Genomic DNA, 14,588 nt, shown 5'->3' on the forward strand with positions numbered 1-14,588 from the left:
AAGAAAAGGTGGTGTCCGACAGTGCCAAACTACTAGAAAGAATATGTAAGGACCAGCACAACCAAAAAGCAACATATGCAGATATGGTCCGAGGCACCTGCGACAAGGTGGTCAAGGAAGTAAGTGCCAAGATTGAGACTCTTCCAGCAACGGTTGGAGCCAAAGACGCATCAGAGGCCACCAGAGCGATGTCCAGTGTCTTTGACAGCTATATGGACAGGGAGAAGCGGAAACTAAATGTGGTGGTCCACAACCTACCTGAGGACGACTGTGCAACACTGGCTGAAAGATCTGTAAGAGACCAGGAGTTGTTCAGAGATGTCATCAAAGCAGGCATGAACCTCAGTGTTCATCCTACTAGATCATTCAGAGTCGGGAAGAAGCTGGAAGACAGACCTAGACTGCTGATTGTCACCCTGGACAGTGTTGAAACAAAGGCTGAACTGCTGAAAATGGCACCTCAACTCCGGCATTTAACTACTTGGAAGAGGATCTACGTCACACCTGATTTATCCAAAAAGGAACGGGAGGAAGGAAAGCGATTGAGGGAAGAACTCACTGCTCGACGGCAAACTGGTGAGACAAACATTGTGATCAAGAGGGGAAGGATAGTGACTGTGCCAGATGAGGGTTCCACTACAACCTCTGGACAGAGGAAAGAGGCTGGCAACAGCAGAAGCAAGGCCTCAAAGGGGGAGACGGTAGGCAAGGTGCCACCCTCGGTTGAGGTAACCAGATCATCTGCTGCGCAGGGAACCCCCGTCACAGTGAGTCAAGAACCGACCCAAACTGGAGGTGCAGTGGAGGCCTCCGAAAACAGTGATCGCAACCCATGCTCTCAAGATTGACGCTATCAGAGAACAAGCCATGGTAAGATTGTTAACAGAAGAGAGCTGTCTGTTTATTATACAAACGCAGATCAACTAGTGAACAAGCGTGATGACTTGTGCATGCAAATAGCAGGTACAGAGCCCGACATCATCATGATAACCGAGGTAATCCCCAAAGCACAAATGCTCCCCCTTTCACCTGCACTTCTCGCTATTGCCGGGTACAACTTGTACACTAACTTTGAAATTACCCAACCAAGGCTGGGTTGCAGTGGGTATCGTGGGCTCTGCATCTATGTGAAAGAGACTCTACGCTGTGCAGAAACATCATTTGGCACCATAGCAACCATTGAGCATCTGTGGGTCAATGTTGACTTACTGAACAGCGACAAACTCCTGATAGGCTGCATATATATAAGCCCCTCAACCAACAGACATCAAAGCATGCTGGAGCTTACAGAAGTATTGAAGAAAGCATCACACTCAAAACCGTCACACATGCTGATTGGAGGCGACTTCAACGTTCCCCAAATTGACTGGGCCAATGTTTTTTCTCCAGAACCAGAAGGCCACTACTCTCACTACTTGATCAAGTGTGTTCAGGACTGTTTCCTCACCCAGCATGTGGCAAGACCCACCAGATTTAGACCAGGGCAGCCCCCAAGCACCCTTGATTTGCTTCTCACCAATGAAGAAGGCATGATGAGAAACTTAACTTACATGCCACAGGGCCTCGTCTAACATGTTAACTGGTGGGCCAAATGGCCCACCAGTGACCCGAAATGGCCCACCAGCCTCAAAGATTTGGCCCACCAGTAATTTTCCGAAAAATCTAAGTTTTCACATTTTTCACATTTCAAATTGAATTAGCAGATCTTATCGTACATTTTCAGGCTGTAAAGTACCCATCGGTGAAAGATATTCTTGTGAAAAAAAACTTCAACCTATTGTTTGCAATATCCTCTTGGGGTAAAAAGTGAAATATAGTGGACTACGTGGACTAAGCCTCGGTCACACTCCACCGGATTGGACCAATGGACGAGAAACGGACGGCGTCCGGTGATGTCCGGGGGATGTCCGTTCGTTTCCGTTGGACGTCCGTTTCTCATCCGTTCATATCCATTCCATGTCCGGTGGTGTCCGGTGTGCTCAACCGGACACCACCGGAACGGATATTAACGGATGACAAACGGACGTCCAACGGAAACAAACGGACATCACCGGACGCTGACAGTTCTCGTCCGTTTCTCGTCCGTTGGTCCCATCCGGTGAAGTGTGACCGAGGCTTTAAATTTTATGCAATAATCGCGAAAGACGTCTGCCTCTGTCAATTACAGATAGTGTCGGCGGCTTCCAGCCGATCGAGGTCTGCGAGAGTTCTTGCAAGCTTTCCGATCGATCGAGTGGTTGCAGTCACATAAGCATCCGCCGCAGACCAGTCGGTTACAAGAAAAACTACGAATAAAGAACAGACCAGTTCAGACGGTCGGGGATAAGCCTGCGAGCGATCTCAGACGGCTCGCCGACAGACACGATATAAGCCAGAGTCAAACTAGAGGTAGTGTCGGCGACTTCCAGCCGGTTGAAGTCTGCGAGCGATATTATGCGTCTTCACGACCGGTATGATGCTTGCAGTCACACATCTGACCAGTTGGACGAATTTTGAACCGTTCACAGTCAGCGTTCCAAAAATTTCTCATTTGGGCTGAAGATGACACTCAAGAATAAGAATGGATAATTTTCCACTCTCACATTTTGGGTGGCTCGAATTTTCCACTCAGACACCGAAGAGAAATCTGAAGTTTGGGACACTGTTCACCAGAAGTAAACGTGTACATAACTTAGTTTTTTTTTTAAAGAAAATATCAGGGTTGCGCAGTGCGCTTGGGCTTTTGAGTCAATTATTTTCCATGCGACACCAATAGGCCCTTAATGATCATTTTCAGAGATTTTTTTTATAAATTTAGTCCGAATGGTTGAATGGGTGGATTTGAGGAATCAGAGCCTGCACTAACCATAGCTTGTTGTGCTGACCCTGACCCCACCACCCGATCGCGCAATTCCAGTTGTATTGCAGAATTTAGTCCGAACGTTTAACGTGCCCTCACGACTGGACACGGCCCCCTCCGCTCACTCACGTTACCTGGCCTCTGTGCGGCCCCTGCCACAGACACGCACGCCATTACACGTAGGAGCTAAATGTGGCCGCCCGCACCGGGGCTTGAACCGGGCTCTCACTACCGGCTAAGCGTCGAATTCCGGCGCTTTTATTCACTCGGCCACGAAGGGGACATTGGGAGATGTTGGGGTTGCTGCTACTTATATACTACTTATATACCATACTTATATACTGCTGCTACTTATATTGCACTTTATATACCAGTATAACGCCTTTTGGGGCGACTAACGGAGCGAGCGTGAGGGTGGGCCTTGCACGTGCAAAATTTCGAGGGGGTACCTCTAACTGAATTGAGCACGGCACCCTACTAACCGGTCTCTAGCAATATGCCAAATTTGAGCACAATCGGCCCAGCCGTTCTCGAGATCTGGAAGCGGCACCCTGCACGTGCGCACGTGCAAAATGGGTCCCAACTGACTTGTGCACGGCACCCTGCTAACTGGTCCCTAACCGTGTACCAAATTTGAGCGCCATTGGTCCAGCCGTTCTCGAGATCTGGAAACGACCCCTGCACGTGCGCACGTGCAGCAGCACCCCAACTCTGGCACATGGATATGCAGTACCTAGTGGGTGCCTACCTATATGCCAACTTTCAGCACAATCGGCAAAGTAGTTACCGAGATATTGCAACAATTACATAACGGACACCTCTTCGTTTTGCACGTGGCACGTGCATAAGGGTTCACCCACATGCATCGGGAATAGTCCAATACTTGGTAGAAGGAATGAAGCTACCGTACAAAAATTACCGCGTGTAAATCGGTCAAGTGGTTGCTGAGATATAAGCCTCGCAAAAGCGTCCGCACGGCCGGCCGGCCGCTGATACTCAGAAATTTCCGTTAATCTAAGGAAAGACTCCGCTCGCTTCGCTCGCTCCGTAATAAAGTTGCACTCGTGCTGTTCACAATTCCTCCCGATCCACCCAACAACGCCCGATCCCGTCCGACCGCTTCCGAATCTCCGACTAGTCGGCGAGCGATCCACTCACGGCCGTAAGTTATCGTCCAAAGTTTTATAATCTGCGTCAATATTGTGTGCATACTTGTGCCACGGAATATATAGTCTACGACATGTCGATATGTCGATATGTACTACGATATGTCGTAGACTATATATTCCGTGCTTGTGCGATTTTATGTGCACCGCGGGAGTATCACCACTGAGAGGGTTGTGGGTCCCTACTCTCTCCTCTCTCTCTGAAGAGTCGGAGGGGGGGGGGTCGAGCCCCATTTTTTAAACATTTTTTTGAATGCCATCCTGACGTTTTTTTTGCAGAATAAAGTGGCCGAAATCTGGGGAGAAATCGAAAATTGGGGGGGGGGGCTATGGCTACGAAGGTCAGTCCATGTCGCTGCCCAAGTGGCCCACCAGTCAAAATTCCTTAGCCGAGGCCCTGACATGCCAGGCTTGGGTCACAGTGATCACATTTCTCTGAGGTTTGAATTAGCATGCTACACGGAACGACGGACGCCTGATGCTGTGCCAAACTACAACAAGGGCAACTACAACCTTTTGAGGGACCTGGTTGGGGAAGTTGATTGGTCGAGGATGCATGATAGCAACGTGCACCAGGCCTACAGCTTCTTCAAGGAATCCCTGCAAGATGCAATCAAACAATCAATTCCACCAGCAAGGCCCAGGTCACGCAAGAACTTGTACATTAATGGCAGGGCAATGAAGCTCAAAAGGAAGAAGGCTTCTCTGTGGCGAGCCTATGCACAATCAGGAGATCCCTTCGATTATGCCCAATACTGCCACTGTCGCAACATGCTTCGCAGCCTCACAAGGAAACTTCGAGCTGAATTTGAACAAAGAATCTCTTCTGAGCTGAAATCCTATCCAAAAGTGTTTTGGAAGTACGCAAACTCGAGGCTGAAAACCAAGCCTGGCATAGAGGACCTGAAGGATGAAAATGGTCACCTGTGCACCGATGACACGATGAAGGCTACAGTTTTAAATAACTTCTTCTCTTCAGTATTCATAGACGAAGATCTAGCCGCTGTCCCAGTCTTGTCTCCCGGGGGCTCACCTGCTGAGGCTGTGGATCTCAATATCACCGAGACCATGGTTGAAAGACTACTGCAAGGTTTGAAAACCTCCAGTTCTCCCGGCCCGGATGGAATCCACCCGAGAATATTGAAGGAGGCAGCTGGACAGTTGGCTCGGCCCCTCACTATTCTGTTTCAGAAATCCATTGACACTGGGTCATTACCAGATGATTGGAAGCTTAGCACTGTTGTCCCAATTTTCAAGAAGGGTAGCAGGCAGGAACCAGGCAACTACCGTCCTGTGAGTCTGACTGCCATACCATGCAAGATACTAGAGTCACTCATCAGAGACCATATCATGACTCACCTCACCGCCAACCAACTTCTGCACAGCGACCAGCATGGATTTAGGCCTAGGCGCTCATGCACCTCTCAGCTCCTGGAAGTGATCGAGGATTGGTCTCTGTGCTTAGAGAATGGAGAACCGGTCGATGCCATATACCTTGATTTTAAAAAAGCATTTGATTCGGTGCCCCACCAGCGTTTACTGAGCAAGCTGGAGAGCTATGGCATCGCGGGAACTCTCAAGAGATGGATCGCCTCATTCCTTCAAGATCGCCAGCAACAGGTTGTGGTGAGAGGCTGCTCCTCTCCATGGGCACCAGTCACTAGCGGCGTGCCTCAGGGCTCTGTTCTCGGCCCTACCCTGTTTATATTATATATTAATGACCTGCCCAGAGTTGTCGACAGCGCAATCAAGATTTTTGCTGACGACACAAAGATATACCGTAGTGTGTCTCACAGCAGTGGGTCAGAGGAACTCCAGAGGGATCTTCAGGCGGTCATCACATGGTCTGACAGGTGGCAGCTCCCATTTAACGATGCTAAACGCAGGTCACTTCATGTGGGACCGAGAAACCCCTGCCATACCTACAAGATGGGTGGAGCCGAACTAGAGCATACTCGTGCAGAGAAAGATCTTGGAATCTTCCTTGATGATGAGCTGAAGTTCCGCATGCAAGCCGCTGCAGCATCCTCAAAAGGAAACCAGTTACTTGCTCTCATCAAGCGATCCTTTCTTTGTATCGACAGGGTTACCCTACCCTTGCTGTACAAGACACTTGTAAGACCCCACTTAGAGTATGGCAACCTGATATGGGGACCCTTCAACCGAGCCGACCAAAAGTTGATCGAGCGAGTGCAGAGGAGAGCCACAAAGCTTGTTCAGGACATCAAGCACCTACCATACCAGGAGCGCCTCAAATGCCTGAGCCTGCCATCCCTCTACTACCGAAGGAGAACCTGGGTGACATGATCGCCATGTACCAGATCTTCAGTGGAGGTTTAGATGTCCAACCTGAGAAATTCTTCACACCTGCCCCTGGAGTTGGTACAAGAGGTCACAACAAGAAGTTGAGGAAGCCCCAGGCCCAATCAAGAGTCAGAAGACACGCACTTTCAACAAGAGCTGTGAACGACTGGAATGCGCTTCCTCCTTCTGTGATCCTGGCATCCACTCTCAACCAGTTCAAGGCCAGATTGGACGATCACTGGAACCGAATCAAATACTTCATCCCAGATTAGTATCCACGAGAGTCCTCAGTTCAGGAGCTCGATGCGAGCGGGACCCTACAGGCCATAGTGGCCATCAAAATTCCCGTATTGGTAAGGTAAGGTAAGGTAAAAACTTCCATTTAATTTTAAGACAAAATATGGCACATATTATTCCCCCTGCAATAAGAGCTGACATTTACCGGCTTATCTAATCTTACCTTAATTTGATCAGAATTTGAGACCACTTGACCTTTAGGGAACCGTTCTCATTGAGCTCTTAGCAATATTTGACATTTCTAACTTTTGTCAGGTATCATTCATGTACCTGATGTGTGCCCAGTGGGCATCCAGTTTTGATTTGAACTGCTAAATGGTAGCAGCGTCCGCCGCGACCGTGAGGCGAGTCGTTCCAATTGCTGGCGACCCTAACACTGAACCATTTTCTCCTTGGTCTGGTGTTGGCCCTGGGCTTCTGGACTTTATGCAAGTAACCTCGAGTATGAACGTCCGTGGCAGCAGTAAATCAATCTTCTGGAGCTAAGTCGACAATTCCATGAAACAGCTAGTACATTTGTATCATGTCGTCTCGCCGCCGACTATAGAACAGTGAAGGCAGCTTCAGTTCCCGTAGGCGCTCTTCGTAGCGAAGGTGTCTGATTGAAGTTACCAGGCGCGATGCTCTCCTTTGCACTCGTTCAATCAAAAGGGATCGGCACGATTGAACGGGTCCCATGCCACGTTGCCGAATTAACATTCCACTACCTATCTAGCTGGGCCCGCAGGACCAGTCCAGAACTTGGACCAGTCCGGACCGAAAGGGTCTTCGCTGGCCTGTTCCTTGTCATTTCAGTAACTAGGCTGCATGTGAATGGTTCTTGTAAGACCAGAAGAAAATTTCTGTTCCCATTTTGAAGTGAATGCATAGGCGTAGGAACAGGGGGGGCCGGGGGGCCATGGCCCCCCCACTTTCGGAGGTGGGGGGGCCAGCAATGTTAACTGGCCCCCCCCCACTTTTTGCTGACTTAAGTGTCTGTCTGTACCTAACCTACCACCCGGTAACTTGACAACTATTCAGCTTGCCCTTTAATGAGGATTCCTTTTTGTTTCTACAGCGTTATTGACCGCAATTTCCTTCACTCAATGAAGGAAACCATATCAGAGACAAGACTGTGAGTCCTGGTGACAGCATTTTGTTGAATACGAGGCGCGGGACAGCGAGCACTAAAAAGGTATAAGCAATACTAAGACAATACTAGCACGGTGCAGGAGAATGCGTATACAAACGACCAACGCTTGACCTTATCTGCTTGGGGTCGGCATAGTTCGTCAAAGACGTACTAGCTGGGGGCCAGGGTGACCGTGCCTCAGCCTCGTTTCAAACAGGCTGGGGGCCAGCAATGTCTGTTTCTGCCCCTCCCCCTTCCACTTTCAGTGCAGTGACGGTCGCAGAGGGGGATCAGGGCCATGCCCTTCCCCCCTCCAAAGGCTAATCAGGGGGCCATCATATCATTTGGCCCCCCCCCCAAACAACCAATGGGCCCCCATGGGCGTATGGGGCTCTGGCCCTTATTCGATTGTCACGAGACTCAAGAATCCCACGCTAGCTATTAACAGCTCCCAAACCAGTCTTTGAGGGTCCTACACTGATCTCGGAGGGCCCTTCAGTGGCGGTCAAACGCCCACATTGACCGCTGAGAACCCACATTGACCTCATTTGAGGGCCCCTAAACCGGCCTCAAGGGCCCAGCCGGCGTCTGAGGGCCTCACACCGGCCTCTGGTGGCCTCATTTCTGTCTCTGGGGTGCCTTTAGGTGCCTTTGAGGGCCCCGCACTGAATTCTGAAGACCCGATGCCGGCCTCTAAGGGTCCGCATCGGCCTCTGAGGGTCCACCTTGGCCTGAGGGGTCCAACGCCGGCCCATGCCGGTCTTTTAGGGCCCCACACTGACCTCTAAGGGCCCATGCTGACCTGTAAGGACCCACATTAGCCTATGAGGCCTTGCACGGGATTCTGAAGACCTGATGCCGGCCTCTGAGGCCCATCTTGGTTTTTGAGGGCCTTCTGCTGGTCTCTGGGTTCCAACACTGGCCCATGCCGGTATTTTAGGGTCCCACATTGACCTCTAAGGGCCCCGCACTGGATTCCGGAGATCCGATGCCGGTCTCCAACGGTCCGCATCGGCCTCTGAGGGCCCACCTTGGCCTATGAGGGCCCTCCGCTGGTCTCTAGGTTCCAAGTCCCTCCCATGCCGGTCTGTTACGGCCCCACACTGACCTCTAAGGGCCCATGCTGGCCTGTAAGGACACGCATTAGTCTCTGAGGGCCTTGCACTGGATTCTGAAGACCCGATGCTGGCCTCTGAGGCCCATCTTGGTTTTTGAGGGTCTTCTGCTGGCCTCTGGGGTCCAACACCGGCCCATGCCGGCATTTTAGGGTCCCACACTGACCTCTGAGGGCCCATACTGGCCTGTAAGGACCCACATTAGCCTCTGATGGCCCAAGTCGGCATCTTAAGGTCTCATCCTGCCCTTTGCAGGCCCTGTACTGGTCTCTGAGGGCCTTAACCCTCGCCAGCCGGGGGGGGGGGGGTGCCGCCCCTCCATAGTTTTTTTTTCGCGATAGCTCCGAACACGCCGGCGATAGAGAGCTGAAGCTTGGCATATCTGACCTTTGAATCAAACGGGATCTTTTGACACCAACCGCATTTTCGGGTCAGATCAGGTCACTGACCCATGTGGTCATAAGTGAACCTCTGCACGGTCTTCAGATGTCGCAACTTCGCAACGCCCTCACTGCCAGAGGAGATTTCACAGGGAAATGAACCTTGGAGGACCTAGTATCCAATAGGAGTCTTTCAACTTGTATAATGTATATCTCGGATTTTTCCTAAAGTTCATATGAGGTCAGGTCATTTTCGTGACCTCACCATTAGGTATAAGTCAATGGGGATAAACTGAAAACTTTTTCTGGCGCCGGGAATGATCGATCTCCAACTATCTCAAGCACACCGAATCGTGATTTCATGCACTCCTTGCAAGGTTCGATGCGTCACTTTTGCAATGTTGACCTTGCGCGACGTCATTTATGAAGTTATAAGGGTCTTATTAGTTTTTCGTCAATAACTAGGTACCGATCAAATTGAGCTAGCGAGTCGGGAAAGCCACCTATGGACTCAAGAAGACCTGCCGAATCGAATGATATGCGACATGACCTCCTTCGACAAATTTCGTGACCTGGGGACGCCGACCTGACCGTGACCCGAGGTCAACACCCTAAGTTTACCTCACCCAAACAAAAAGTATATCATTCGACGCGCCTGAGAGAGGCGAACACGATGCTGGCAAAATCGCGGCTCTGCGGCCATTTTTTGCGAAGTTATTCACCAAAAACGGAACCGTGCCTTGAGGCACTTGACCTGACCTCAGAGGTCACCGGTTTTTGTTTGTTTTGTTGGGTTAGGCCCTTTCGGTCCAATGAGACCATTTCAGAGCCGGAAGGATGATAGGATATAGGGGGAGACATTGGTCTGGGCAGGCACCCTAGTGAGTCGCCGGGGCTGAGCCCGTCCAGAGGACAGGCCACCCAGCCCCAAGGCACTCACTGCACCCGGCTACGGGGTGCGCTCCCTCGGGAGCAGCGGTGCCGCTCCAAGGGAGCAGCCCGCATGAGATAAAGTTGCCTGTCCAGCCCGGAGGGGGTTGCGGTGTGGAGGAGAAGGATTTCAGTATCCTGAGGATAGAAGCACGGAACGGTGTCAGAGGTCACCGGTTGACCTAGGACCATAAAATCGGGTATCGATCTCTGCGTCCCGTAACGGCGCACACGCTCGTTTTACCGCGACGCGCTAGCTCCACCTGGGGCGAAACGGCGAGGGGGTCGTACCCGCCGGCCCGCCCCTTCGGCCAGCGCGTATGTAGAAAACCTATAGGACCGGGCCGTGGAGGGTTAAACTGGCCTCTGAAGGCCCAGACCGTCTAAAAATCCCACACCGGCCTCTGATAAGTGATAGTCAATCAGCCCAGTTGCAGTGGTCGCTGATATAAAACCTCTTAAAAACGTTATAGGCCTGGCTGAGCCTAGCTGGGCCGTTCATGCTGATTTTTATAGGTATATTGAAAAGACTCGCTTTGCACGTTTCACGCTTGCTCGTAATGAAAAAGTTGCTGGATGCCTCTGGAATTTGCATGGGTGCCAACGGCTGCGGAGGTCAGGGGAACGCGTCCATCAGTTTGAGCTTATGGACGGGAGACTCCCTGAAATTTCAACCAATTTTTTTTTCTTTTTTTGTCTCGATTTTTTTTTTACCTCTGAGCATGTTTGCGAAAACAAAGTGGCCGAAATCCGAGGAGAAATCGGATTTTGGGGGTAGGTTAGGTTTTGGACCTCTGGGACCCTGGCCCCCCCACTTTCGAAAACGTTCCTACGCCTATGAGTGAATGAACAATAAATAAAAACATCCATAATGCATGACCTAACCTATTCAATTTATCGATGCATGCTGCTGCTGGTTGAGGTGCTGAATGATCTTTTTTGTTTGTTTAAGGTTGGCTGGAGAGTTGCAGATCGGGTATTCGACATCAAGCGCCAGTTCGGCACAGTGTTGGATCTTGGGTGCGGAAAAGGATATGTACTCAAACACTTTGACAAGGTGCGTGCTTTCTTTATGCCTAGTTAATAATGATATGCATTCGATTTTAGAGATACCTCAAATACATTAATACGTTTCTTTGTGAAAATACGTTTCTCTGGCAAAGAATGATCACCTTATACGCAGTGGCAATGCTACAGTGTCACCGGACCGAAGGTTTGAAAGAAAGACAAGTAGGAAACAAAATCCAAACGAAAAACAAAATTATGTGACAAAAAAATATCACACCGCATACCGCGGCATGAACACGTGTCCGGATCTCAGTCTTTCTTAGCATGAAGTCGTAGCAGCTACCCAAACTCTGTCTAATTATTGTGCTCGCCATCATTTTCCTGTGTCTGTGCAGGACATGGTGGAGAATGTGGTGGCCTGCGAAATGTCCTCGTCTCTGCTGGCTGCCGCACAGTGCCTAGAGGACGTCTCATTGCAAAAAATCAACTTCGATGAAGAGGAGCTTCAGTTGGAGGACTCCAGCGTGGATCTGGTCACCAGCAGTCTGAGGTACGTTGTAGGTAGGTAGGTAGGTGGGTAGGTAGCAGCCTGATGTAGGAAGTAGCATCTTTTCAGACTCGAACTTAAGACAATATCATAACCATTTATGTACTATCTCGATAGGGTGAATGATGCCCGAAGATATACCTCACATTCATTGACCTGTCCCCACGATTTTACTTGTGTGGTATTTATTAATTGAATATTTTCTGAAAGGTATTATGCCAGGTCTTTTGATCTAGGTGAGTCGAGGGTGAGTCCATGGATTGATCTGAATTTGCGTCATGTTTGCCACGCTGCCAGAGGACAACTGATCCTCCGAGCCCAGATTTCGTTCTCAGCGAAAAACGTGACGTTGTGACGTGGCCAACCACGACATTGGGATACTACAATTATAAATCGGTCCTTCAGCCTGAAGATTTAAAAAACATACCGAAGTGCAATCTGGCCGCTTGAAATATATTATACGAATATTCTGCAAGCTGAGCGTGGTACTCTACAGTCGGGCATATCACGGCCGGATACAGATATTGTAGGCCACTGGAAGCTAACATGGACGACACCGCTGACACATCAGATACTTTGTCGGAGGTGGCAGCTACAGCGGCCAGCAGCCCGGAGCCGGAAGTGGCAGCTACAACGGTAAGCAGCTCGGAGCTGGTGATGGCAGCTGCAGCGGTCAGCAGCCCGGAGCGGGAGCAGCCACCCGTCGCTCCGAGTCAACACATGCAACTGGAGGAGCTGTTTCCAGCTGACGCCTCTTCCGCCGAGAAGATAGAGTTGCTGGTCCGTAGCGAGACAATCTTCTCCGGCCGCTACAGTCCTGCGGAAGTGCGATGTTTTCTAGCCAGCTTGGGAGAGTGTGATCTGCGTGCTCTGCGCGGTAAGCTTCACGGCGCCCTTACGTCAGGGATCCCAGCCACTGCTGGGCGTCCGCTGCGTAACCGCCAGGCGGGTAACGTCACCGCCCTGGCCGACGACTGCTGGGAGCTCGGTTACTCTGCAGCGCAGCGCCTTCTCACTCGCCGCGTCGATTCTGCCGTCTTGAAGCCCGGTGGCCGGCCTCCGCTGCCGCCGCCGGGTTCCGCCGCCGAACCACCGCCAGGTCTGGTTAACGCAGCCACCGTGGAGGCTTCTCTGCGTTCTGTAATCGATTCGCAGTTACGAATGGACAGAGAGCTTGAGGACCTTCGTCGTCGTGCTGCCGCCGCCGATGCCCAGCGAGTCCAAGTCCAGCGGCTTGAAGAGCAGCTGTACGACCTGCAGCGTGCGTGTGCTGATCGGGACGCCAGGATTGACCAGCTGGAGGACCTACTGCGCGATATGCTGGACCACCAGTCATCGAACCGGTCAGAGACATATAACCATCTGGTTACCAATACACACGTAAAGCGGGCGAATCCGCCGGCCGCCCAGGTGAGCCAGGCGAGCCCGCCGGCCGCCCAGATGTCCCATGCGAGCCCGCCGGCCGCCCAGGTGAGCAGTCAGGCGAGCCCATCGGCCGCCCAGGTGACCCAGGCGAGCCCACCGGCCGCCCAGGCGACCCAGGCGAGCCCACTGACCGCCCAGGTGAGCCCACCGACCGCCCAGGTGAGCCCACCGGACGCCCAGGTGAGCCAGGCGAGCCCGCCGGCCGCCCAGGATATCGCCGCTGCCATTGACCTCGTTGCCCTCGGTAAAGCCATCGCAGACAGAATCCACTGGCGAGCTGGCGACTCTGATTCTGAAAATGACGATGAATTGGGCGGGGACGAGCGCTTTGCCAGACGGGATTTTGGGGTTCTGCCAGCGACAGATACACGACGGGCGCAGTACCCACCAGCACACCTTCCGCCTCCGCCAACAGTTACCCACGGCTCCACCGCGAGCCGGCAGCTGAACGCGCCAAGGTCGGATAATCAGCGCCCAGCTGAACTCGCCGCTGTGACGGGCGCTGGGGCGGCCTCTGACTTGGTCTTATCCCCAGGAGTGACCCAGCAGCCGGCAAAGAAAAAGTTCATTGTTTGGGGTTTTCGCCCCGACGCGTCTGATAGCTCCGTGCGTGGCCTAGTACAGTCGGTGGCTGGAGACGTATACAGTTTCCGCCGTCTGCCTGCAGACGGCCCGTCGGCTCCAGGAGCGGCCTTCATGTTCGAGACCGCCGAGTCTCGATCGGATGCCGTCATGAACTCTGCGCGATGGCCGACGGGACTCAGCGTGCGTCCTAAAGCCGATAACAACGGACGGCGACGAAGGAGATTTCGAGTCCCTGCCACTCCTGTCCAAGCCAGCCACTACACAGCCGCGACGCACCAGTCCAGTCATCCAGGTCCGCACCAACCCACCGAGCAGCCCGCCGCTAACCGCACTCAGTGGGACGCAGCGCCCACTACAGGCTACTCTCACGAGCACGGCGAGTGGACCTATGCGCGTGGCCATGCCCGAACGCGGCATCGAAACGTTGGCAGCGCACCTGCCTCCTGGGACTCCAGAGACGACAACAGCTGGCCACGGCTCGGCGGCACGGTACCCCAGCCGCGGCGTCGCTAATCGCGAACTGCCCGAAAACGCGACCATCGCCATCGGTGCCTACAACTGCGAGGGTCTGCTGTCAGCGTTCAAATATATCGATGAATATGTTCTGCCACTCTGCGATATATTAGTATTGTCAGAAAGCTGGCTGTCTCGAGCGGAGGAGGTTTACGCACCAAGAATTTTCACTTCTGCTGGACACAGTGAACTACTGGTGTTCCAGTCATTCGCAATGGAGGTGCCTCCCGGCGTGGGTGAGGGCAGAAGACGCGGAGGCCTTGCTCTCGTATGTCGCCGCCGACCCGGACTGACCTTCAAATCCTGCAGCTGTGACGACCCCCGCCTGTGCGGTGTAACGGTGCTGATGGATGGACGCCCGGTGCTGA

At 52.2% G+C, this 14,588-nt stretch overlaps 2 protein-coding genes across 12 annotated transcripts in view; one reads left to right on the forward strand and one right to left on the reverse strand.

Moving 5' to 3' along the window:
• Positions 1–14,588, reverse strand: part of LOC122381373 — a 74,588-nt gene that overhangs the window by 17,588 nt on the left and 42,412 nt on the right. The gene's annotated exons all lie outside the window — the stretch shown is intronic.
• Positions 1–14,588, forward strand: part of LOC122381327 (arginine-hydroxylase NDUFAF5, mitochondrial-like) — a 48,252-nt gene that overhangs the window by 2,033 nt on the left and 31,631 nt on the right. For all 10 annotated transcript variants that reach the window (XM_043365404.1, XM_043365371.1, XM_043365420.1 and 7 more), the window contains 2 exons: positions 11,095–11,199; positions 11,546–11,700. In XM_043365404.1, coding sequence (XP_043221339.1) covers positions 11,095–11,199; positions 11,546–11,700 — 260 coding nt within the window. The remainder of the gene's footprint in view (positions 1–11,094; positions 11,200–11,545; positions 11,701–14,588) is intronic.

Source organism: Amphibalanus amphitrite, unplaced genomic scaffold (genome assembly GCF_019059575.1).
Source record: "Amphibalanus amphitrite isolate SeventyFive unplaced genomic scaffold, NRLGWU_Aamphi_draft 000010F_arrow, whole genome shotgun sequence".
In the NCBI taxonomy this organism is placed as follows: domain Eukaryota; kingdom Metazoa; phylum Arthropoda; class Thecostraca; order Balanomorpha; family Balanidae; genus Amphibalanus; species Amphibalanus amphitrite.